Here is a 26,373-nt window from a genome sequence, read left to right as displayed (position 1 = left end):
CTGGACAACTTGACGAGACCTCATCTATACAATAAATCAAAAAATTAACCAGGCTTGGTGGCGTGCACTTGTAGTTCTGCTACTTGAAAGGCTGAGGTGGAAGGATCCCCTGAGCCCAGCAGGTCAAGGCTGTGGTGGCCGTGAACGTGACACTGCACTCCAGCCTTGGTGACAGAGTGAGACTCCCATTCAAAAAAATAAAAATAAGAAAGGGGACCAGGCTCGGTGGCTCAGCCTGTAATCTCAGCACTTTGGGAGGCCGAGGCGAGTGGATTGCCTGAGCCGAGGCGAGTGGATTGCCTGGGCAACTTGGCAAGACCTCGTCTCTACAATAAATCAAAAAGTAGCCGGGTGTGGTAGTGTGCGCTTGTAGCCAGCTACTTGGAAGGCTGAGGCGGAAGGATCGCCAGAGCCCAGTGAGGCTGTGGTGGCCGGGAGAGTGCCACTGCACTCCAATCTGGGCAACAGAGTGAGACTCTAACTCAAAAAATAAAAAATAAAATAAATAAAAAAGGAACATTGTACGAGCTTCTGCAAAGCAAAAGAAACCATCAAGAGAGCAGGGAGACAGCCCACAGAATGGGAAAAAATATTTACCAACTGCTTATCTGACAAAGACTTAACATCTAGGATCTACAAGGAACTCAAACGCACCAAAAAAAAAAAAGCGAACAGCCCCATTAAAAAGAGGGCTAAAGACGTGAATAGAGACTTCTCAAAAGAAATATATGGGCAGCCAATAGACACATGAAAAAGTGCTCAGCCTCACTCATCATCAGAGAAATACAAATCAAAACCACACTGAGATACCACCTAACCCCAGGAAGAATGATCAACATTAATAAAACAAACAAACAACAGATGCTGGCAAGGATGCAGAGAAAAAGGAATGCTTCTACAGTGCTGGTAAGAATGCAAACGAATACAACCTCTTTGGAAAAGGTGTGGCAATTACTGAAAGAACTAGAAATTGACCTTCCATATGACTCAGCAATTCCCCTATTAGGAATATACCCAGAGGGTCTTAAATCATTCTACAAAAAAGATACCTGCACACGCATGTTTGTCACAGCTCCATTCACAATAGCAAAAACATGGAACCAACCATGCTGCCCATCGAAGCTGGACTGTATTAAAAAAATGTGGGCCGGGTTCGGTGGCTCAGCCTGTAATCCCATGCCTGTAAGCCCGCAGATTCGAGATCTGCCTGGGCAGTGAGACCTCATCTCTACAATAAATCAAAAAATCAGCCGGGCGTGGTAGCGCGCACCTGTAATTCCGGCTACTCGGAAGGCTGAGGCAGAAGGATCGCCGGAGCCCAGCAGGTCGAGGCTGCAGTGGCCGGGAGCGGCCACTGCACTCCAGTCTGGGCGACAGAGTGAGACTCCAACTCAAAAAAAAAAAAGTGGTATATATACACAATGGAATATTATGCAGCCGTAAAGAAGGACAAACATATGGACTTTGCAATAACTTGGATGGATTTGGAATCGATCATACTTAGTGATCTATCACAGAAACAAAGAACAGAGTGCCATATGTTCTCACTCAAAATTGGACCTTGAACAATTATCATAATACCATAAGAAAGGGATTGGCAGTAGTGGGAAACTGCCAGGGGAAGGAGAGGCACACCTCATCAACAAGGGTACCTGCATTTGTATACCTAATCCTGAATTGTACCCCACATCTTTAAAATAATAAAAATAAATAAATTTTAAAAAAGGATCAGTGTTTTCCAAACAGACAGTGTTTCTGATAGAGAAAAAAACACAAAAGTCACAACAATGAGAAGCAGTATGGAACTTTACGGACCTGGCACAGCTGGACCGTGAAATGCCGTTGGGAGTTCAGCAAGGAACGAACTTGAAGAGTGGGGAGGGAGTGTGGGAGGCTGAATGAAGGCTTCCAAAGATCTCTAGGTCCCACCCGCGGGCTGTGGATGTCACCGCACCTGGCAAAGTGACTCTGGAGATGATGAAGGCGCTTGAGAGGGAGAGTTGTCCTCATCTGAATGGGCCCCAAATGTAATTGTGAGTGTCCTTGGAAGAGGGAGACCGAGGGAAACTTGATGACGGAAAAAGTAGAGGATGGCGTGACAATGGAAAGCAGATGCTACTCCATGGGCTTTGACGATGAAGAAGGGGCCAAGCCATGGAATTGGAGGCCCTTGAGTGGAGAAGGTAGGAAGGGAGACCTCCCCAGGGCTCCTGGAGGAAACAGCCCTGCTGACACCCCAACTTTAGCCCGATAATCAGATTTAGCTGATGTCAGACTTTGGCTCTCCAGAACTGTCAAAAGAAACAAATTGTATTGTGTTTCGGTAAATATGACAGCAACAACAGGAAACTAATACAAAATAGAGAAGTGTGAATTTTATTCTGTGTAGGTGGGGTGTCATTCCAGGATTTTAAGCTGAAACTGTGTGATGAGATTTGCAAAGTAGAAAAATTACTCCAGCAGCAGCACAGAGAATGGATGGAGGTGAGTTTGCAAGAGTGGAGTCAAGGAGAGCAGTTAGGAAGCAAATTGTCACTGTCTAGGCAAAAGACAGTGAAGGGAAAACCAAACCATTATCGATGAGACTTGAGAGGAAGGGATGAATCTAAGAGACATCACAGATATGGCCTTTATAGGAGTTGGTTACTGATCAGGTATGGAGACCAAGAGAAAGGAAGGTGTGTGAAGGATGACACCTTACTAAGAGATGTCACAGATATAGTCTTTACAGGAGTTCATCACTGACCAGGTATGGAGATTGAGAGAGAAACACGTAACAGGTGATGCTCAGTAAGAAATATCACAGATATGGTCTTTACAGGTGTTGGTTTTGATCAGCTATGGAGACTGAGAGAAGGGAAGGTGTGAAGGATGACTCCTTGGGCTCTGAGTTGGAAAGTTGGGTGAGTGAGAGTGACATTCACCAAAACAAGGAATTCAGTAAAAGAGTCAGTAGTGAAGACAGAGTTTCCATTTGGATCACATGGCGTTTGGGGCCCCTGTGAGACATCCAAGGAGGATTGAACCCTAGACAGTTTAATGAAATAGAAACTGAGGCCACCTCTTTCTCTGAGACAAGCAGCCTTCAAGGCAAGAGGAATATAGACATGGAGAATCTAGTGGAGGTGGGAGTGAAATTCAAAGGAGTTTGCCTGAAGACGTCCATCTTCTCTGTAAAGAAGAAAATGGAATCATCTACTGAAAGGAAGGGCACAGAATGGCAAGAGGAGTGTTAATGGTTTTTCATAACTTTGATAGAGAACGGGAGCTGAAGTTGAGGAATACATGACAGCATTGCTGAGGAGCGTCCAGGGATCGCCCCAGTCAGCTATCATGAGTAATGATAGCTTCTCAGGGGATGATAGGATATTCTTCAGGTGACCCCCACTGGGAGATTCTAAGGCTGAGGCACCAAGAACATGAAAGTGGAAAGATTGTAAAGGTGCAGTTGAGGAAAGTGGTCAAGTTGTCCGGCATGGGTACAGAAAGAAGTGAAGTCAGGGTGGAAACTATGAACCTGGCAAAGAGAGACAGGAGGAGAACGAATGCGCCCCAAAGACACAGTGGGTGTGGGGTGAGTAGAGGAGGCAGAGGAGTGGAGGAAGATGAGGTTGTAGCAGGAGTCCGCATGTGAGAATTAAAGATTTTCGAGGTGTAGGGTGCAGGAGCTTACGCCTGGCATCCCAACATTTTGATGGTGGAGGCAAGAGGATTGCCTGAGCCCAGGGGTTCAAGACCACCCTGGGCCACTTGGCGAGACCTCGTCTCTACAATAAAACAAAAAATTAGTAGGGTGTGATGGTGCACAGTGGTAGTTCCTGCTACTTGGAAGACTGAGGCAGAAAAATCACCTAGGCCCAGCAGGTCGTGCCTGTGGTGACCGTGAGCATGCTACTCCACTCCAGCCCGGGCAACAGAGTGAGACTCCAACTCAAAAAAAAGTAATAACGATAATAATAAATACATAAACTGCAAGCTAGAGAAAAGCCATTGTGAAGGAGCAGTTCACACAGCCATCCTCTGAGCAGACTAGGGGAGGACTGGAGGTCAGGAAGAGGTGACTTCCACCCTGATAACCGGGAACTAACACCAAGTTCATTACCAGATAATCAGTTTCCTCCATGTCTTTCTCGAGCTGGTGATCATTTGGTGATTCCTTATCTCTTTCCCTCTTGGCGTTTTACGTTAATGTCCTAAGAATAAAACCATCTCTAGTTGTCCTGGGACCCAGACACAGAGGCGAACTTGGGAGATTGTGTCTAACTTCCTAGCCATCCTGAAGGAAGGATGGCCAGGAGGGGCACTAGCAGTAGCAGCTACCAGGAAGAAGGATACAGGCTCGCCAAAGCCTTGGGCTTGACAAAGAGCCAGCCCAGCTTACAAGGGAAGCGGTGGACCGGGCATGGTCACTCATGCCTGTAATCTCAGCACTTTGGGAGGCAAAGCAGGAGGATCACTTGCGCCCAGGAGTTCAAGACCAATCTGAGCAGCATAATGAGACCTCATCTGTACAAAAAAATTTTTAAAAATTAGCCAGGCATGGTGGTGCACACCTTTAGTCCTAGCTACTTGAGAGGCTGAGGTGGTAGGATCGCCTGAGCCCAGGAGGTCGAGGCCGCAGTGAGCTGGGATCGTGCCACTGCATTCCACTCTGGGTAACAGCGAGTGAGACCCTGTCTCTAAAAAGAAAGAAAAGAAAAAGCCCCTGAAATGCCTAGAGAAGGGCCCTGTCTAGTGCCATGACATGTGATTAAGAAGACTGCAAAACCAAAATTCTAATGTTTGCATAAAATTCTATTCCAACTGCAGTGTTTTCCTTTTTGACACATTCTCTCACTCTACCTATTTACTGGTGAATGTTTACATCTAACTACTCACAACCTAACTTTAATCACCACTGTTTTAGCCAAAAAGCTCTAGGATTATGTCTTAGCAACAGCCGGCCTTCTTGTCAGGCGTATTTCATGGTTTAACCCACAAATGAGGCTACCTACATCTTTTTCATAACAGAGCCATCATTCTTCCGATTTTCAATCATTATCTCTTTTTACTTTCAAAAGGAGAGAAGGTTGATACTAGTCGCCTGGAAGATGTTCCGGAAAACATGGGGATAAAGCTCACAGAAGATCAAGTCGTGCAACTCCTGGGTAACTTGCCAGTTGATGGTGGGCATAAAAATACCCCAGTAGCCTTCAACAGAGGCTGAGGCGGGGTCTTTCGTGACTCATGCTCCCTGTGTAGGGAATGTCCCATGCCCCACCACCAAAATGATTTCAACAAATTGAGAACTGCTCCCATTCTTGAGTGTTATTCTTGAAAATGAAAAATATAAATTTGTAGGATAAAACATATAAAAGTCTATGTTTCCAATTGATGCGTGTGTTATACCATTTTGTAAGTATCTGCATCACTGCCTGGGACTTGAACTTTTCTCTACAGCCTAAGGAAAGGTGTATAAGACTGGATTAATGAAAGAACTGAGGAATCTTGAAGGTGAGTAAGGTTAAAAGGCAGATTCAACAGAGGTCCCTCAAGCCCTGTGTTGCTTTCAAAAACTCTTCCGATTTTACCGTTTTCAGATGACTAATCCTGCTGTCCCAACTGTTTATTAATTCAGTGTTTATTTTTCTATGTTTTGGACGCACTACAATCACCAAAATGGTTCAACCATAGTAGACCCCAAAACAGTGATTCCCAAATAAAGTGATGCATCAGACTCACCTGGAAAAAAATTGTTTTACTGTTCGGATCACTAGACCCTTTTCCCGTCATATTGATCTTCAATTTTCAGAGATATTACCTAGAAATGCATGTCATTTTTTAGAAAGATGAGGTCTCCCTATGGTGTCTAAGCTGGTCTCGAACCCCTAAGCTCAAGGAACCCTCCTATCTTGGCCTCTCAAAATGCCAGGTGACAGGTGTGAGACTTCACACCCAGACTCTTAATTTTCCTTCTTTAAAAAGTCCTTTACCAGCTAGACAATATATGAAGAGTCACATATACTTTCTCATTATTTTTCTATTTTCTATTATTTCAGTTTTGTTTTGTTTTGATTTTTGAGTCAGACTCCCACTCTGTCACCCAGGCTGGAGTGCAGTGGCACACTCAAGCCACTGCCGCCTCGACCTGCTGGGCTTAAGCAATCCTTCCGCCTCAGCCTTCCAAGTAGCTGGAACTGCAGGCACATGCCACCACACCCGGCTAATTTTATTTATCCTTACATACACCTGAGGGTGCAGCCCATTGCACACCCAGGCCATATGGTAAAGCCTGTTGTTCCCAGTCTACAAACCTGCACAGCATGTGACTACTGAATACTCTAGACAGTCATAACACAAATCACTGGGTGGTAGGAATTTTCTAGCTCCTTTATGATCTTACGGGACCATCATATATGCTGTTCGTTGTTGACTGAAACGTCATTATGCAGCGTGTGACTATATATGGAAAGATTGGATCGCCTTTGTTTTAGTTTAGTTTAGTCTAGTCTAGTCTAGTCCAGTCCAGTTTCACCCAGGCTGGAGTGCAGCCTCGGCTCAGGCAATCCTTCCACCTCTGCCTTCCAAGTAACTGGAACTACAGGCACTCACCACTCAGCTAATTATTTTATTCAGCTAATTATTTTATTTTATTGTATAAGTGAGGTTTTGCAATGTTGTCCAGGCTGGTCTCAAACTCCTGGGCTTAGGCATCTTTTGTTTTTTTTAATGTTTCACACTTTTGCCTATAATGGAATACTTTTCAAAATCTCACAGTACCTTTCAGAAATTAAAATTCTTCCCCAGGCAACCCTTCAGGTCCCCTCCCACTGTGGGAACTTTTCTGTTCTTTCAATAAAACCTGCTTTCTAATAAAAAAAAAAATCATTCCCTTTGAAGAGATTAGAAAAGAGAAAATGTGTACTTATTTTTAGGTAACCTTATCTGGAAATTTCATGAGAAGGAACTAGAAAATAATTGTGGTTTTTGTTTTTGGTTTGTTTGTTTGTTAATGAGTTGGAGTCTCACTCTGTTGCCCAGGCTGGAGTGCAGTGGCACACTCGCGGCCACTGCGGCCTCAACCTGCTGGGTTCAGGTGATCTTTCCGCCTGAGCCTTCCAAATATCTGGAACTACAGATACACACCATCATGCCCAGCTAGTTCTTGTGACGTAGTGTAAAGACGAGGTCTCACCATGTTGCACAGGCTGGTCTCAAAACCCTGGGCTCAGGCAATCCTCTCGCCTCGGCCTCCCAAAGTGCTGGGATTATAGGCGTGAGCCACCATGCCCGGCTCATCTTGATGATTTTTCACTGTGTCCAGTTCAGCAGTGTTAAGTCTTCACATTGTTTGGCAATAGTCTATGGAATGTTTCACATTGCAAAACTGAAACTCTGTACCTGCTCAATAACTATCCCCTCATTTCCTCTTCTGTTTAGCCTCTGGCAACCACCATTCTACTCTTTGAAAATATTTTTCAATAAATAAAAATAACAAGGATAGGGATACAAGCAGCTGCCCTGACAGATATTAACATGCATCACAAAGTTCTAGCTACTAAATTAGTATGTAACTAGGGCAAGACTAAACTGACTGATCATTGACAGAAAATTAGAGGTCCAGAAACTTGAATTCAAGTTTATATATATATATATAATAAGGAATTAATATGTTTAAAATGATATCTCAAGGCTGGGCGTGTAATCCTAACACTCTGGAAGGCTGAGGTGGGAAGATTGCTTGAGCCCAGAAGTTCAAGACCAGCCTGGGAAACATAGCAAGACCTCATCTCTGCAAAAAAAAATTTAAAACATTAGCCAGGCATGGTGGTGCTGGCCTGTAGTTCCAGCTATTCAGGAGGTTGAGGCTGCGGTGAGCTATGATCGTGCCACCGCACTCCAGTCTGAGCAACAGAGTGAGACTCACTCAAAAATAAATACAACAAACACAAAACTGTATATTTAAAAACAGAGTCTGGGTGCGGTGGCTCAAGTCTGTAATCCCTGCACTTTGGGAGGCTGAGGCAAGTGGATTGCCTGACCAGGGATTCAAGACCAGCCTGGGCAACTTGGTGAGACCTCGTCTCTACAATAAATAAAAAATTAGTCTGGCATAGTAGCACATACCCGTAATTCTGGCTACTTGGAAGGCTGAGGCAGAAGGATCGCTTGAGGCCAGCAGGTTGACGCTGGGGTGGTCGTGGGCATGCCACTGCACTCCAGACTGGGTTATGGAGTGAGACTCCAACTCAAAAAAATTAAAAATTTTTTAAAAATAAAAATGAAGACAGTTAAAAGAGAGTGAGTACCTGGGAGAATACTTCCAGCTATATGAAAGGGAGTGCTCTTAATTGCAGGCAACAGCAAACCTTTACAGAAAACCCAGTGTGATTTAAATCGTAAGGAAATCTACAATCCAGTAGAAGTGGGAATGCAGGGTTTGGACAAGGTTCTGAGGATGGTAACATCAGTGCCTCACTGATGTCCTCGAGGACCCAGGGTCACCAGTCTTTTCTGCCATCATAAGTATCCCCTGCATTCTTGAGTTCCCTTCTGGGTTGCCGCAGGGCTGCTTGTAGCAGTTAAGGCCACCTGCAGCTGTGAAATAAGAATCACGGTTGGATAGAATTCCCTCCCTTGGTCTGACTGAGACGGTGTGGGTCCTGCCCTCACGACCAGACTGTTGCGCTGGGGCAGTGCTGTGTTCTGATGAACTTAGGGGTCAGAATTCCTCTGGAGATGCAAGTGGGAGTGATATCTGAGCAGAACTAAGGTTCTGTTAGGAAAGGAGAGAAGAGGTATTGGGAAGGCAACCAGCTGTGCCTACTAATTAGTGTTGTTATGTTGTACATAAAAATGTAACAGAATAGTTTAAAGAAGTTCCCAGGAACACAGGAGTTTTTCCATTAGAGTGAATAACATGTGATCAAAATAGGCTTTTCTTTTTTTTTTTTTTGAGTTGGAGTCTCACTCTGGCCCAGACTGGAGTGCAGTGGCTGCTCCCGGCCACCGCAGCCTCGACCTGCTGGGCTCCGGCGATCCTTCCACCTCAGCCTTCCAAGTAGCCGGAATTAGAGGCATGTGCTACCGCGCCCAGCTGATTTTTTGATTTATTGTAGAGATGAGGTCTTGCTGCCCAGGTAGGCTTTTCAAATTTTATTTTATTTATGTCGTGGCTGGGTGCATGGCTCACACCTGTAATCCTAACATATGGGAGACTGAGGAAGGAAAATTGCTTGAAGTCAGAAGCTTGAGACCAACCTGGGCAACATAGTGAGACCCTGTCTCTACAAAAAGTTATTAATAAAATTAGCCACCAGGCGTGGTGGCTCACGCCTATAATCCCCATACTTCGGTAGGCAGAGGCGAGAGGATTGCCTGAGTACAGGGGTTTGACACCAGCCTGAGCAACTTGGTGAGACCTCATCTCTACAATAAATCACCTAAAATATTAGCCAGGCACGGTGGCGCACATCTATGGTTCCAGCTACTTGGAAGGCTGAGGCAGAAGGATCGCCGGAGCCCAGCAGGTCGAGGCTGCGGTGGCCGGGAGCAGCCACTGCACTCTAGTCTGGGCGACAGAGTGAGACTCCAACTCAAAAAATAAAAATTAAAAATTAAAAAATAATAATAATAAAGAAAGAAAGAAATTAGCCAGGCGTGGTGCCTGTTGTCCCAGCCATTCTCAAGGCTGAGGTGGGAAGATACCTTGAGCCCAAGAGTTCGAGGCTGCAGTGTTATACCACTGCATTCCAATCTGGGCAGCCGAGTGAGAGCACCTCTTAAATTACATATTTTTTCTGTAGTGATGTTGACCCTGTAAAAGGCTTTTTGAAGAAGCACAGAGTCTGTTTTATTAATAGCGGTCTGTGTTCTTAACAGAGACTCCGGGGACGTGGCGGCTCTCAGAGGGTAAGTTCAGCCTCTAGGCTTCCCCCCGTTCTGTTGACTCTGACTTCATCCTCTGACCACTCAGTCACCTGTGCGGTCGGTTGTTCTCCTGTGATTCAGGTCCCGGAAGTTTAACATTCTGGGCACAAACACGAAAGTTATGAACATGGAGGAGTCCAACAACGGCAGCCTCTCTGCGGAGTTCAAGCACTTGGTGCGTGTGGGGACCCAACCACCCCTCCAAAGGGTGCGTGGCAGAGGGGCGGCGGGGAGGGCCCTTGTGACACTTGGTCTTCTCTTTTCCTGCAGACCCTGAGGGAGCAGAGGTGTGGGAATGGGGGCCGAGCCAACTGCGACGTGAGTTGTGCAGGGTTGGAGGCCGTCTGGGGGTTTGTGCTGGGAGGGAGGGAGGGAGAAAGAGCCTTGACTCCCCAGAACTAGAAACATCAACCTGTGCTTCCAGCGGAAGTCATTCAGAAACGTCACCAGGGCCAAGGTGACAGGACCAGAAGTGCTGGTGCCCCAGAGTTCCCCGGTTTGGGTCATTTTGCTCGTGTGGAGTTCGCTCCTCCTCAGGGAGAGGTGGAAAGCCCCTGGCTGAGCTGCCGTCCACACCTGTATGGTGGAAAAGCCAAGTTCCACCTTGCCCGGGGCTTTCCAAATTCCCCACAGCTCCTGCCAGCTGGTCCTGCCAGGCTCCATGTTTAGTGGCCCATTTGTCTCACAGAGACGGGATAACATGGCCAGGCACGGTGACTCACACCTATAATCTCAGCACTCTGGGAGACTGAGATGGGAGGATTGCTTGAACCAAGAAGTTTCACACTAGCCTGGGTGTTGGGAGCCAGCCATGGAGGCCTGCCTGCTGACAAAGTCCAGGGGACTGAAGACCCCGAGTCACAAAGCAAACCTGGGCAGCTGAGACCCTTACTTCCTCTACTTTTGTTATTAATGCAGCCGAAAAGTTCTGTACAGTCTGAGGATGGAAAGCAAAATTCCACTCACGCCTCCACTACCCCTTGCAAAAAGGCAAGCGGGGAACTCATGAAAAATTATCTTCCCTTCATTTGAATTCCTCCCTAGGTTTCCACGTCCCCAGCCTCCTGGCATTAAACCATATAACCACTTGATTAAACAGTGTAGTTGGGAAAATTGTACAAAATCAGAAAGTGCCTGATGTAATGTTTGTCAGGGAACTCACTGACCTTGCCAGGAAATTATCAATAGAGATTTAAAATATCATGTGCGGGTAGATAATTACTTGTAAGGTTTTATTTCTTCTGATTGGCGACTAATTGGAGAAATTTGAGAAGCTACAGTTTGTATTTTTAGGAAGAGTGCCAATGCAAAAATTACATTTACTTAATTTCTTAATTTCTACATGTGGTGTATTATGCTTAAAAAATTAACAACCTCATAAATATTAGAGCACCCTTGCCTTTACTTCCCTTTGTTAAGGAGGCTTGTAATTCTGGTTAAAGATTGTAACTAAGGTGACTTGAGCCCAAGAGGCCTTTTGTTTTGCAAATGTTGAAGCTCATTCTCCCTGGCAGACTATAAATACCAGGTGTAACATTGTGGAAAACTAGTCAGGCCAACTTGCAGCTAAGAAACCTCGAAAATGTTGTTTTACCCCAACTAGTTGCAAATTGCTGTGTGAAGGTCACAGGTGTGACTTGCTAATCTATGTGACAATTATAGTGCTTAGAACTTGGTAGTGATTTATAATGTAATAGGTATAGGAATAAGTAAGTTTTGTATGGACATTAAGAAATGGTAATCATTAAGAAATGTTAGGAGTTTATAAGGTTTATAGTTAATGTTTAGGATGATAATGTTTTAAGATCAAAACAGCATGAACAAAGATACATTGCCTGCCCAGTCCATTAAATTGTAACTGATTGCCTTGGAAACAAAAAACATGTAGGGTATAAAAGAAGTTGGAAAAGACAATAAATCGGCGTTTGTCCTGCTTGCAGCAGAGTCAGTGTCCAAGTTTTTCTCCTGCCCCGATGCCATCCCTCCTTCAGGAAATCCTGACCCACTGGAGCTGGACCCCGGCACCTGGGCGACATAGTGAGACTTTGTCTCTACAAAAAAAATCAAAAGATTAGCCAGACAGGGTAGTCGGTGCCTGCAATGCCAGCTACTCAGGAGGCAGAGGTGGAGGATCGCCTGAGCCCAGGAGGTCGAGGCTGTGGTGAGCTGTGATCATGCCACTATACCCCAGCCTGGGCGACAGAGTGAGACCCTCACACACACACAAAAAAAATTCTAGAAGAATATATGCAAAACAGTGCTATGTATTAGTACTGTTGTTAGTATCCAAGGTTACAGTATACTGTCCCTGTAATATTCCCATTGTAAACTGAATGTATTACTTTTATAATCAGAAAAAGAGTATTATAAAAATGAATTAGAGGCGAGACGCAGTGGCTCACGCCTATAATCCCAGCACTTTGGGAAGCCAAGGTGAGAGAATTGCCTGAGCCCACGGGTTCAAGACCAGTTTGGGCAATTTGGCAATCTCTACAATCAATCCAAAAACTAGCTGGGCATGGTGGCGTGTGCCTGTAGTTCCAGCTACTTGGAAGGCTGAGGCAGAAGGATTGCCTGAGTCCAGCAGGTCAAGGCTGCGGCGGCCATGAGTGTGCCACTACACTCCAGCCTGGGTGACAGAGTGAGACTCCCACTCAAAAAAAAAAAAAATCTGACCCTGGAGGCCAGCACTACCCTTCTCTAGATTTAACAATAGAGAAGCCCTTGGATATGTGAACCAGGAGCCACAAAAGCGCAACCCAGATACATACCCACCAACTCCAGAAGGGATGCACGATTGTGGTGCAGGCATGGAAGGGAAGGCTGGCAGCCTTGAAAAGGAACAGATTACAGGCTCACACACCACGTGGACTCACTTCACATGGCTGGGAAGTAAGTCTCTAAGGATTCCATGGAGTAGGATCCAAGCGTAGGAGGTTCACAGACATCCCAAAGTAAACAGCAGCCACCTGTGCAGAGAAGTAAACATGGTCAAGATGTAAAGAAAAGCCAGGAAATGATAAAATCCAAAGACAAAAAAGCAGTGACTCCTGAGGGCAGAAGGAGACAGGGTTAGGGGAGAGGCACCCTGAGAGTTGCATGGTCTCCCTAGATGAGCTGGTGGGGGCACAAGAGTTCATTGTTCTGTTACTCTTTGTGTCTTACACGCTGTATAAATACTTATTGGTTCTGTGTCCCGTTATAATAGAAACTGATGGAAGACGGGCCTGAGGGTCGCAGCACTGGGGTCTCAGTGTGGAAGGGAGAGTGTCTCTGGCGCCTTGCTGTGGCCACCTAGTGGTTTTCCCTTCTTGCTGTCATGCAGCTTGACACGTCACTCTCTTCAGCCGTGCCTGTTAGCACCGAGTGCCATTCTCTCTGAGGACACGAGTCCTTCTGTTCCTGCAGGCCTCCCTGATCGTGACCGAAGAGCTACACCTGATCACCTTCGAGACTGAGGTGTACCACCAAGGCCTCAAGATCGACCTCGAGGTGAGTTCTGCAGCAGGACCTACAAATGTGCCAGGAGACTCAGGACAAAGATTTCCAGGGCACTTTCACTTAAAAAAGGTGGAACGGTTACTGTTAGCTGAGTATTGTGTTTATTTTGCTTTCTTTTCTCTAAAAAATCCTTGGGTATCCCATCTGAGAATAAAATCTTGCTTGAGTGTTTAAAAGATACATGTGTCTGGGCATGGTGGCTCACGCCTGTAATCCCAGCACTCTGGGAGGCGGCAGTGAGAGGATTGACTGAGTCCAGGGGTTCAAGACAGCCTGGACAACTTGGCTAAACCTTGTCTCTACAATAAAAATTAAAATAAATTAGCCAGGTGTGGTGGCGCGTGCCAGTAGTTCCAGCTACTTGGGAGGCTGAGGCAGAAGGATCATTTGAGACCAGGAGGTGGAGGCTGTGGTGAGCCGTGATTGTGTCCCTGTGGTCCAACCTGGGTGACAGAGTGAGACGTCAACTAAAAAAAAACAAAAAAAGACTTGGCAGCCATTGTTTTTAGTATACTGTATTTAGTATGCTGTGTTTAGTATTCTCTTTTCCCAACTTTCTTGAGTTTTAAATTAAGGTATACCCAGAAAAGCAGGAAATCCTGGCTTTGATTCCTAGAGACCTCTCTGTTTCGTGGGAAGAAACACCTTCAACTCTCGGGGACTGCCTTTCAGATTTTAGCAACTGGGAGTCTGGCCCGTGAAGCCAGGCTGGAGCAAGCCAGGTTTTCCAGGGCACTGGTCCTGTCCAAGCACAGCCGGATCCCCTGGCCAGGGCTTGCCTTCTTTCCACTCTGGGTCGAGCTAACTCAGCCACACCTCACCTGGAGTTGTGAGGTTCATGGTGTGTCCTGTTCCCAACCCTGCAAGCTAGGCAGGAAAGATTTCTGGGGCACAGAGCCCCGGGGCGGGGGGATGCATCTCACTCCTCCTCCCGCCGCAGACGCACTCCTTGCCCGTCGTGGTGATCTCCAACATCTGTCAGATGCCAAACGCCTGGGCGTCCATCCTGTGGTACAACATGCTGACCAACAACCCCAAGGTGTGTGCCCATCATTTTCTTTGATACCCCTTGTCCTCTTGGGACTTCTTAGGACCTGGTGCCGGTTACTGGTACCACCTTGCAGCTACATAAGCACATGTGTTCTTTCCCACAGAACGTGAATTTTTGTTTTTTTTTTGAGTTGGAGTCTCACTCTGTCGCCCAGACTGGAGTGCAGTGGCCGCTGCCGGCCACCGCAGCCTCAACCTGCTGGGCTCCGGCAATCCTTCTGCCTCACCCTTCCGAGTAGCCGGAGTTATAGGCACGCACTGCCACGCCTGGCTGATTTTTTTGATTTATTGTAGAGATGAGTCTTGCTGCCCAGGCGGGTCTCGAACCCGCAGGCTCAGGCAATCCACTCACCTCAGCCTCCCAAAGGCGTGGGATTACAGGCTGAGCCACCGAGCCCGGCCAGAACGTGAACTTTTTCACCAAGCCCCCAATCGGAACCTGGGACCAGGTAGCCGAGGTGCTGAGCTGGCAGTTCTTATCTACCACAAAGCGTGGCCTGAGCACTGAGCAGCTGACCCCGCTGGCAGAGAAGCTCCTGGGTCCGTGTTTCACCCCTTCCCCCTCTTGCCGCCTTCTGGAAGGAACCTGGCCTGTGGGCGGTTCATTCGGTGCCACGTCTCCTGAGTACCTGCCTTGAGCAAAGCCCTGTGCTGGTGTCAGGACACGGGGCTCCGCCAGGTGGGGGAATGGGTGCAAAGGCAGTTTGCTTCCCGGCCGTCATTGTCATGAGGTGGGAGGCGGCTGGCTCCTCCTGTCTGCTGTCTCCCTCTGCCTTCTTGGGTGCCACGCTGTCTCACTGAAGAAGATCTTTTAAGTACATGCTAGAAGGTGGGGCTTGATAATCCCTGTCCATTTCTTCAATAAACCCTAGGCTGGTTTTTCGTTTTTCTGCCTGGAAAAAAATTTTAGCAGACTACTTCATGTGCTACCTGGACTGGAAGTAGCTTTGTGCTGATAGAGCTGCTGCCACCAGATCTGACCTGCTAACACCTGCCGGCGACTGCTTAGCTGGTTAACACCTCCGCTGCTGGCCCCAGCCCACCGTACCAGGCAGGGAAAGGCAGGGGGACTTGGCATATCAGTCACTGCCTCTGCTGGGGAACACAGAAACTCAGGGAGTCAGGCGATGGGACTGAGGGTGTGTTTGCACGCATGTAAGTACACACGCAATAATACATGAAAGTCAGTGGTTTCATGGCCCATTGTGGGACAGATGTGTGTGTTCTGTTTTAAGAAATGACATCTTTCAGTGGCTCATGCCTGTCATCTCAGCACTTTGGGAGGCGGAGGCGAGATGATTGCCTGAGCCCATGGGTTCAAGACGAGCCTGGGCAACTTGGCGAGACCTTGTCTCTACGATAAATCCAAAAATTAGCCAGGCATGATGGCGCATGCTTGTGGTTCCAGCTACTTAGATGGCTGAGGCGGAAGGATCGCCTGAGCCCAGCAGGTCGAGGCTGCAGTGGCTGTGAGTGTTCCACTGTACTCCAGTCTGGGCGACAGAGTGAGACTCCAACTCAAAAATTAAAAAGAAAGAAAGAACATTTTTATGCAAAGCTGAAAGCGTACTACTTTATTCTTTTGTTTTCCTTTTTAGGACCTGGTGTGAACTATTCAGGGTGTCAGATCACGTGGGCTAAGTTTTGCCAAGTAAGCAGTCTTGCTAAATCCTTGTGGAAGCGCTCACCTTCAGGGTTGTGTGGAGAGCTCCTGGTCCAGCGGCCAGTATGACCTGCCTGAGGGAGAAGGGCCTGAGGATTTCACCTGGGAAGGGAGAGGCTGGGGTGACGGTGGACTGGGCTTTCCCGTTGTTCTCCCCAGGAAAACATGGCTGGCAAGGGCTTCTCCTTCTGGGTCTGGCTGGACAACATCATTGACCTTGTAAAAAAGTACATCCTGGCCCTCTGGAATGAAGGGTAGGCTGGAACTCTTCTGTCTGGGTGGACCCAAGCCCCCAGCTCTCTGCAGGCCCTGCCGGGGATGTCCTTTGGCCCTAACCACGCTGCTCCTCTCTCGGGCTCCAGGTACATCATGGGCTTCATCAGTAAGGAGCGGGAGCGCGCCATCTTGAGCACCAAGCCTCCAGGCACCTTCCTGCTGAGGTTCAGCGAAAGCAGCAAAGAAGGAGGCGTCACCTTCACCTGGGTGGAGAAGGACATCAGCGGTGAGCGTGCCTCCCGCCCTGCTGGCGGTTGCTGCAGCCTCGCGGTGCCCCCAGTTCCGAGCACCGACTGCCCCCTAGTGGGCAGAGACCGTGGCCTCGGCCGCTCCTGCCTCCTAGACTTGCGCATTTTGGTGACGGTTTTTCTCTGACTTCTTGCAGCTGAGGGCCTGTTTTGCAGTTTGTTTTGCTTGCTCCAGGGGCAATTTGTCTAGAAATTTGCAATTTAAATTTCTTCACCCCTTTTTCTGCGTTCCCAGTGAATGTGTCTCATGCAAGTAATTATATTCACGTGTGTTACCTGTGACCCACCTGGTAGCCTCTTCTAATTAGATGCCAGTCTGAATGTTTTGGCAGTGCCAGGCCACTGGACAGGACACTCGGGTTGTCAAGTGCGAGGCTGGCATAGGCCTTTCCCCCTCAAGGAGACAATTGTCTTTTTCTCTGAGATTCCCTAGTGAAAGGTTCCTTTCTCCTTCCTTCCCATTGCCCTTGACAGGCAAGACCCAGATCCAGCTGCCTCCGCAGCTCCTTGTGGTTCTGCACTGAATTAACCTGCTTCTTGGCCCAAACCAAGCCCAGGTGGCAACCCAAGAGCTGCCACCCAACCTCTTCTCTCAGGTTGCCTGCGTGCTTCTGACCCCTGGGTTCCTCCGTGGCCGGGCAGCTCTCGGCCCGCCCCACCCTGCCCAGGCCTCCCACGTGACTTATCCACATGAAATCCCCAGCCGTACACCAAGCAGCAGCTGAACAACATGTCATTTGCCGAGATCATCATGGGCTATAAAGTCACGGATGCCACCAACATCCTGGTGTCACCGCTGGTCTATATCCCGACATCCCCAAGGAGGAGGCCTTCGGGAAGTATTGTCGGCCGGAGAGCCAGGAGCATCCTGAAGCTGACCCAGGTAGTTGTTGATTTTCTGTGTTTCTGGCACTTAATTTTTGGGGAAAGTTGGGAATTGCAGGTTCCTTGGAGGATAGACAGGCAAGTACCCAAATCACACGGGGAACCTTATCTCTCCTTGTGAGAAAGAACTTTGTAGTGAGTGCTTCTGGGGTGACTGATGGGGTTTGAGAGGAGAATCAGAGTCACCAGGCCCTGTCCCACAGGGAGCGTACCAGTCTAAAGAGGGGATTAGTGCACACACACCCAAACATGCCTAAAACACGAGAAGAGACGGTGAGGGCAGGGTCTACAGGATGCTGGGCTGGCACAGTGCTTCCTGATAGATGCTGGAAGACCCAGCCTTCAGCCAGCATGCGGCTCGTTCCCTATCCCTGAGCTATGTGGGCAGCATCAGGTGGGCTGAAGAAAGGTTTTCTGGATGTATGATTATCAGCGACGTGGGTACACCATGTTTGCAGGAGAAGACAGTGATTGGTCGGAGGGCTGTGAGATTGGGGTTTTGAATGTGCAGCTATTGCAAATAAGAGATTCTTTTTTACTGGAAGAAGTGACAGGCTAAAAAGAAAAGAGAACATATTATTCAGTGTGCAAGAGACTATGTATTTGTATGTCACACATAAATTACTTTATATTAACCCTGTCATCTCCAGGGCTGTCCTTAGCATGGAGGGGACAGCCCTCTGGTCTGTCCCATTTAGCGCTTGCTGTTCTGACTCTCGGGTTCTCTATCCAGACCATGATGAGGAGTCTCTGACTTGACTTGACATTCTTTTTTTTTTTTTTGAATTGAGGTCTCACTCTGTTGCCCAGGCTGTAGTGTAGTGGCACGATCATGGCTCATGGCAGCCTCGGCCTCCTGGGCTCAGATGATCCTTACACCTCAGCCTCCAAAGTAGCTGGGACTACAGGCATGCACCACCTTGCCCTGCTAATTTTTTGTGATTTTTTGCAGAGACAAGATCTCGCTATGTTGTCCAGGCTGGTCTTGAACTCCTGGTCTCAAGGGATTCTCCTGCCTTAGCTTCCCAGAGTGCTGGGATTAAAAAGCATGAGCCACCACGTTGGACTTCATTCTTTGTTTTTATGTAATGTTTCTTCATGGTAGAGCCAACGGTGGGCTCTCTAAGGGGATCCTTTGGGGTGGCTCCCTGTCCTAGTTGCTTTTTAAAAAACAGTTTATGACCAAATATTGTATGTGTGGTGGGCTCACACATACAAACCCACCAACTTCTTCCCCGCCACACCCCAGGAATTCCCTCCAAGCACGGGACTTGAGGAGGGCGACAAGCTCCTTGACAGCTGCCTTCCTCCTTGTTCTGGCCCGAGCCCTGTCATGCTGCGGTTTCACTCTCACTTCCTGTCTGCTGCTTATCTCTCCTTCCGCGTGTGCTTCGGTTGGGAGATCTGTTTATCAGCTGGGCCACACTGCTCTTTGTTCCTTCTACAGAGGACCTGGAGCCCCAAGTGCGGGTCCTTTTCACTAGTTTTGCTTTCAAGATCCCACCCCCAGTCTGACGCCGCCACATCCATTACCATCACTGCAGGTTGAGAGACAAGGGCCTTCCCTCCAAGACGCCAGTGTTTCCTGGACAAGTCTCTGATCCCAAGAAAGGGTCTGCTGATTCCTGAACGGTGGACTGTGTTGCCAAGACCCACGAGAGGATGCCCTGGGTTGCTTGGTGTGGGCATGTCCACGGAGGCTTGTGAGGTCCATGTAAATCAGGGGTCTTCAGGGAGATGAGCTGATGACCATTTCCTGTTTCTACCGCAAGCAGATTATGTATAAGGGTCTCAGAGACAGATGATCTTTCCCGGGTCCTTCCCCCTCCTGTCTCTCCACGGGAAACCCACGCAGTGTGTCCTATGACTTGAGTGAGAGACTGAGTGGCTCACGAGTTGAAGTGTGTTACAACCTGTGTGGAACCACAAATCAGCTTATAGTCTTAGTTCTCCCTTGCTGCCCTGGTTCCTTTAGGCTGATGCTGTTTTCTCAGCTGTCTTGATCCTTGGAGAACTGAGTCCTCTTGTCTAGGGTGTCAGCTCCCCTTGTGACTGGGCCCAAGTGGTTGGGTTGCTAGGATACCAGAGCCCTGCCTCCGCAGCTCCTTGTGGTTCTGCACTGAATTAACCTGTTTCTTGGCCCAAACCAAGCCCGGGTGGCAACCCAAGAGCTGCCACCCAACCTCTTCTCTCAGGTTGCCTGCGTGTTTCTGACCCCTGGGTTCCTCCATGGCCGGGAAGCTCTCGGCCTGCCCCACCCTGCCCAGGTCTCCCACGTGACTTATCCACATGAAATCCCCAGATTCCGTACCAGTGTCCCCAAGGCTGTTTGACCCATCAGTATAAGCATTCAGTGTCTAAAATTTATATACTGAGCCAGGCTCAGTGGCTCAGCTTGTAATCCTGCGCCTTGGGAGGCTGAGGTGAGTGGATTGCCTGAGCCCGCGGGTTCGAGACCCACCTGGACAACTTAGCAAGACCTCATCTCTACAATTAAAAAAAAAAAATTAGCCGGGCGTGGTAGCGCGCCCCTGTAGTTCCAGCTACTTGTAAGGCTGAGGCAGAAGGATCACCGGAGCCCAGCAGATCAAGGCTGTGGTGGCTGGGAGTGTGCCACTGCACTCCAGTCTAGGCGACAGAGTGAGACTCCAACTCAAAATAAATAAATAAATAAATAAATAAAATTTATATACTGTAGTTCCCATATTCCTAGCTAGAACAAAAATTAACCATGACAGGGACCATAGAAAATCAGCACCTCCTCCTCCGACCCCCTTATTTCATACACGAGAGAGAACGTGCCTGACCCAGGTCTCAGCTATTGAGGACAGAACTGGGTCCAGGTCTCCTGTCTTCTAGTTGAATTAATTGTGTGCACCCCAAAGTCCTCTTGGTATTTAAATGGTGCTTTTTGTTTGATGTAATTGCCCACTGATGCCCTGTCTAAAAATGTAGAGACAGGTGAGTGCTGGTCAGAATGGAAGGTGTGACCCTCGGCTTTGGAACCGCACGTATTAGCACCATACGGAGACTGCTTAGGCTTGGCTCCCGCATGCAGAGAAGTTATCTGGGAGATACGGCCAAGCCAGAATAGAATCCGCAGACCACAGGGAAGCAGTTAAACGTTCGCATAATCTAGAAAAAGCATGAACACACGGTTCACCTTAATCTAGGCTCAGGTGGGACAAGCATTTGTTGAAAAGTCTCTGCAGCTCAGGAAAGCTCTTTCTTTCTTTCTTTCCTTCTTTTCTTTTCTTTCTTTCTCTCTTTCTTCTTCTTTTTTTTTTTTTGAGTTGGAGTCTCACTCTGTCGCCCAGACTGGAGTGCAGTGGCCGCTCCCGGCCACCGCAGCCTTGACCTGCTGGGCTCTGGCGATCCTTCCGCCTCAGCCTTCCAAGTAGCTGGAACTATAGGCGCGCGCTACCACGCCCGGCTAATTTTTGATCTGTTGTAGAGATGAGGTCTCGTCAAGTTGCCCAGGTGGGTCTCGAACCCGTGGGCTCAGGCAGTTCACTCACCTCGGCCTCCCAAAGTGCTGGGATTACAGGCTGAGCTGCCGAGCCCGGCCTAATTTTTGATTTTTTTTTTTTATAAAGAAGAGGTCTCATTGTGTTGCCCAGGCTGGTCTTGAACTCCTGGGCTTGAGTGATCCTCCTGCTTGGGCTTCCCAAAGTGCTGGGATTATAGGGTTAGCCACCCTGCCCAACCAGGAGAGCTTGGTGGAAAGAATTGAACTTCACAGCTGCAAGAGCTGGGTGTGGTGGCTCAAGCCTGTAATCCCAGCACATTTGGAGGCTGAGGCGAGAGGATTACCTGAGCCCAGGAGTTCGAGACCAGTCTGAGCAACTTGACGAAACCTCATCTCTACAATAAATCAAAAAATGAGCTGGGCATGGTAGCACACTCCTGTAGTTCCAGCTACTTGGAAGGCTGAGGTGGAAGAATCGCCTGAGCCCAGCAGGTCAGGGCTGCAGTGGCCGTGAGCATGACATTGCCCTCCAGCCTATGCGACAGAGTGAGACTCCAACTAAAAAAAAAAACAAAAACTGGCCAAGCTCAGTGGCTCAGCCTGTAATCCTAGCACTTTAGGAAGCTGAGGTGAGTGAATTGCCTTAGCCCAGGGGTTCAAGACCAGCCTGGGCAACTTGGTGAGCCCTCATTTCTACAATAAAAAATCAGCCAGGCATGGTAGCACATGCCTGTAGTTCTGGCTACTTGGAAGACTGAGGTGGAAGGATCACTGGAGCCCAGCAGGTCGACACTGGGATGGCTGTGAGTGTGCGCTCCAACCTGGGCAACAGAGTGAGACTCCAGTTCAAAAAAGAAAACAAACAAAAAAAAGAAGGCGGGCTCGGTGGCTCAGCCTGTAGTCCCGTGCCTTTGGGAGGCTGAGGTGAGTGGATTGCCTGAGCCCGTGGGTTCGAGACCCGCCTGGGCAGCGAGACCTCATCTCTACAATAAATCAAAAAATCAACCAGGCATGGTAGTGCATGCCTGTAATTCCGGCTACTTGGAAGGCTGAGGTGGAAGGAATGCCGGAGCCCAGCAGGTTGAGGCTGCAGTAGCCGGGAGCGGCCACTGCACTCCAGTCTGGGTGACAGAGTGAGACTCCAACTCAAAAAAAAAAAAAAAAAAAAGAATGGTAAGGGCGTGGGACATCCAATAGTCCAGATGAGGGTGGGCAACCCTGAGGGGCAACGGAGGCTTCCAGACAATCTCTGCATAAGGAGGAATGGGTTTCGCATCAACCCAGGGGAGGCAGGCAACTTCCTCCTGCCCTGACTCAGAGTGAAGCCCCCGTCAGTGAGCTCCATTTTCTTCTCTCCAGGTGCTGCCCCATACCTGAAGACCAAGTTTATCTGTGTGACACCGTAAGTGGCTTCCCTTCCCAAGTTTGCCGTCATTTCTAATGTCCTCAGTTTCCCCTGGGCATAGGACACTGGGTGCGAATTACCCTGCACAGGGTTGGAAGCCCCTGGGCTGTGTTGACTTCTCAAAGTGACCTTGTGTGTTTAAAAAGCTTGAGCTTTTATTTTTCTGTTGGAGACCAGAGTTTGATGACTTGTGTGTGTGTGTATTCTTTTTTTTTCCATTGTGTCTTGTCAACTCCCCCTCTCCCCTCCTGCTGCTCCCCCCGTTTCCTACAGAATGACCTGCAGCAATACCATTGACCTGCCGATGTCCCCCCGCACTTTAGATTCATTGATGCAGTTTGGAAATAATGGTGAAGGTGCTGAGCCCTCAGCAGGAGGGTAGTTTGGTGAGTATCTGACTGACAGACACTGTCCGTATGAGGGAAGTTGGTCCCCTTGGACATGCTTATGCATGCAGAACCAAGAGCTGGTCACCTGGAGTGGTTCTGGAGTGGTGCTCTCGGGTGGAAGTGGAATGTAAATGTGACTCTTTCAGTGGCCACGTTAGAAACAGGGGAAGTTGGCCGGGCTCGGTGGCTCAGTCTGTAATCCCGCGCTTTGGGAGGCCGAGGTGAGTGAATTGCCTGAGCCCGCAGGTTCGAGACTCGCCTGGGCAACTTAGCGAGACCTCATCTCTACAATAAATCAAAAAATCAGCCAGGTGTGGTAGCACGCACCTGTAATTCTGGCTACTCGGAAGGCTGAGGCGGAAGGATCGCCGGAGCCCAGCAGGTCGAGGCTGCGGTGGCCGTGAGTGGCCACTGTACTCCAGTCTGGGTGACAGAGTGAGACTCCAACTCAAAAAAAAAAAAAAAAGAAATGGGAAGTTAAGGTTTAAAAAATTTTTTTTGTTTTAAATATTTATGTGTTTTGAGTTGGAGTCTCACTCTGTTACCCTGGCTGGAGTGCAGTGGCACGATCATGGCAACTGCAGCCTCGACCTACTGGGCTCAGGTGATCCTCCTGCCTACAGTAGTTCCAGCCTGTAGCTGGAACTACAGGCGTGCACCACTATGCCTGACTAAGTTTTTAATTTATTGTAGAGACAAGGTCTCACTAAGTTGTCCAGGCTGGTCTTGAACTTCTGAGCTCAGGCAGTCCTCTCACCTCAGCCTCCCAAAGTGTTGCAATTACAGACATGAGCCTACCAAGCCTTGCTTTTTGTTTTGTTTTGTTTGTTTTTATAGAGATGGGGTCTTGGTTTGTTGCCCAGGCTGGTCTCAATTACGGGACTCAATTTGAGTCCCACCTCAGCCTCCCAAAGTGCTGGGATTACAGGTGTGAGCCCTGGCCCGTCTGAAGTTAAATTTTAATTTTCATTATCTTTCTTTTTAGAGTAAGGTCATGCTCTGTTGCCTAGGCTGGAGGGCAGTGGCATGATCACAGCTCATTTGCAGCCTTGAACTCCTGGACTCAAGCAATCCTCCTGCCTCAGCTTCCTGAGTAGCTGCGACTACAGGCATGCGCCACGTACCCAGCTAACTTTTAAATTTTTTGTAGAGTCAGGGTCTTGCTATGTTGTGCAAGCTGGTCTCAAACTCCTGGCCTCAAGTGATCCTCCCATCTTGGCTACCCGCAGTGCTGGGATTATAGGCATGAACACTGTGCCTGGCCTAATTTCTACAACGTCTTTTATTTAGCCCAATAAATCCAACACACTACGTTTCAATGTATAAGAAAAAATTGAGATATTTTTTGTTCTTTTTTTTTTCACACTAATATGTTTTTGAAATCCAGTGGGCCTTTGACAACCACAGCATGGCTCAGTTTGGATGAGCCACATTTCAAGTGTTCAGTGGCCACGCGTGGTTCGGGGCTGCATGTTACATGGGGCAGCCTTGGTCCTCCCTTGATAGCTGAGAGTGAGTTGGGTAGGAAGGAGACACAGTCCCATAGGGAAGAGTCAGTCCGGCTTTTCTGACGCTCCCTGGCCTTCATGGGCAGGAGATTGGGTCACAGAGGTGGCCGCGCCCTGTCTTCTGAAGGACAGGGGCAGCGGACTGAACCAGCCTTCCCTGTGTCCCTCTAGAGTCCCTCACATTTGACATGGAGCTGACCTCGGAGTGCGCCACCTCCCCCATGTGAGGAGCGAACGGAAGCTGCAGAGAGACCTGCCTGCTGAGGCGCCTGCCTGCGTCCTGCCCCCTTGCACCAAACCCCAGCTCATCTGAAACTCCTAACTCTGTGGTTCCAGATTTTTTTTATCTCTTACTTCTGCTATCTCTGAGCAATCTGGGCACTTTTTGCAATAGAGAATGTGGGTGACATGCTTTTATCTCAGTGCAAATAAGATTGTGTTCTCCGAGACCATAATGGGGGTTGTGGAAGGGGCAGCTGGAGGGAGAGAAAGGAAATGTCTTATGCTTTGGTTCCCCTGCCCTCTTTCTCAGCAGCGTTCTGTTGTTGTTGTTCTTAGGCAAGTGCCTCCTGGTGCCCGTGCCGCCTTCCGTCTGTCTCTGTAAGCCATGCCACGGGCACCTGTGCTGTACATGCCTGGTCTCACACTCTTGACCTTGCTAGCATCCAGAGAGGAGACAGGACTGTCTAAGCCCCAGGCTTCTTTTTTTCTCCAAGTCTGGGTCTCCCTTGTTGCCTAGGCTGGAGTGCAGTGGCATGATCATGGCTCACTGCCACCTGGAGCTTCTGGGCTCAGGCGATCCTCCCACCTCAGCCTCCCGAGTAGCTGGGACTTCAGGCATGCACCACGTCTGCCTAATTTCCCGTTTCTTTTTAAATTGAAAAATAACAGTCATTAAAGGGTAAAACCCATCGTAGTATCAGCATAACCTTTCTGATTTGAGAAACTCAGTTCACAGTCTCCTTGGTGCTTTAAGCTTCTAGTTTTCTCCAGGCTGATAATTTATATAAACCCTGAAATGGCTTCAGTTCAGCCTGGCCTTTAGTTTTGAAAACAAGAAGGTGTGAGGAGAGCCTCAACATTTTAGACTTTTTTTGTAAACAGAGTTTTCTTTCCCTCGTCATGTGTTGGCCTTCAGTGCTAAGGCCGGGCCAGGGATGCTCGCAGCTGTGCCCCCTTTCTCCCTGGCCCTCCTCTGTCGCCCAGCCTTGGTCGTTTCTGCGGGTGCCTTATCAGGGCCAGGCCGGCTCTGGCTTCCTCCCTGTCCACCTGACCCTGCTGGTGGCATGTCTCCTCCGGTGTCTGAAGGTCCCTTGTCCTGTGGCGTGAGGAATCCCGGCCTTAGGACCCCATGAAAGAAGGGGGAGAGCTACGTGTTGACCATGACTCGGACCATGGGGCCCAGGAAGGGGTCTCGCTGAGCTCAGGGCATGTGGTTCTTGGTGATTTCCAGGGCACTGGTCCTCCCTTCTTCACTCGGTTAATACAGAGCAAAGGCTTCCTGACAAGCTCAAGGTCTGCCCCAGTGTCAGGGGTATACCTGGCCTCCCCAGGGCTGGTGCCCAAACCCTGTGGCCTTCGGGTCTGCCTGCCTCGGCCGGTCAGCTCCCCTCTGCTGTGCACGCGGGACACTTTGCGTGTGCCCAGTGGCCTCCTCTGACCCAGAGGTGTGGCTGAATCTGATGACTCAAAGCCCCCTTGCCTTGGTTGATCGGGCTTCCTATGAGATTCTATCTGTCAGACCCAAGTCAGCTAGTTTCTGAACTGAGGGCGACCCTGTCACCAGGATGAACAGGACTTGTCCCGGCCGTCCTGTCCTCTTGCCTGGGGACAGCTGACCCGCAGTCCTGGGCTTCCTCTAGCCACACTCGAGTATAGAATAAGCTGAACTCATAAGGTGAGAGACTGTTGAGAAGGGTGGGCCTGGGGCGCTCACCGTGAGTTTTAGGTCACAGAGACAGAGAGCGAGGGCTTGGGTTTCTCTGGGGCAGACACGGGCGTTCATGGCACCAGGCAGCGGGTGGTCTGTTTTGGACTCTGGTTGTAGCGGAAGTTCGGAGGGGAGCTGAG

The 26,373-nt window shown here is 48.8% G+C and overlaps 1 protein-coding gene across 1 annotated transcript in view; it reads left to right on the top strand.

The window, feature by feature from the left end:
* The window catches only part of LOC103277171 (signal transducer and activator of transcription 3-like), a 68,023-nt gene extending 43,493 nt beyond the window's left edge, over positions 1-24,530 (top strand). Inside the window, 16 exon segments of the mRNA XM_021707313.1 lie at positions 5,061-5,147; positions 9,843-9,891; positions 9,991-10,084; positions 10,180-10,227; positions 13,318-13,401; positions 14,351-14,449; positions 14,865-15,000; positions 16,059-16,111; positions 16,283-16,377; positions 16,486-16,625; positions 17,122-17,156; positions 17,351-17,444; positions 17,447-17,530; positions 22,361-22,403; positions 22,680-22,792; positions 24,475-24,530. Coding sequence (XP_021562988.1) covers positions 5,061-5,147; positions 9,843-9,891; positions 9,991-10,084; positions 10,180-10,227; positions 13,318-13,401; positions 14,351-14,449; positions 14,865-15,000; positions 16,059-16,111; positions 16,283-16,377; positions 16,486-16,625; positions 17,122-17,156; positions 17,351-17,444; positions 17,447-17,530; positions 22,361-22,403; positions 22,680-22,792; positions 24,475-24,530 — 1,310 coding nt within the window.
* Positions 24,531-26,373: the final 1,843 nt, after the last annotated feature.

This window comes from Carlito syrichta, unplaced genomic scaffold (assembly GCF_000164805.1).
Source record: "Carlito syrichta isolate Samal-C Ts95f unplaced genomic scaffold, Tarsius_syrichta-2.0.1 Scaffold316495, whole genome shotgun sequence".
In the NCBI taxonomy this organism is placed as follows: domain Eukaryota; kingdom Metazoa; phylum Chordata; class Mammalia; order Primates; family Tarsiidae; genus Carlito; species Carlito syrichta.
This window is presented reverse-complemented; position numbering and strand designations above follow the sequence as displayed.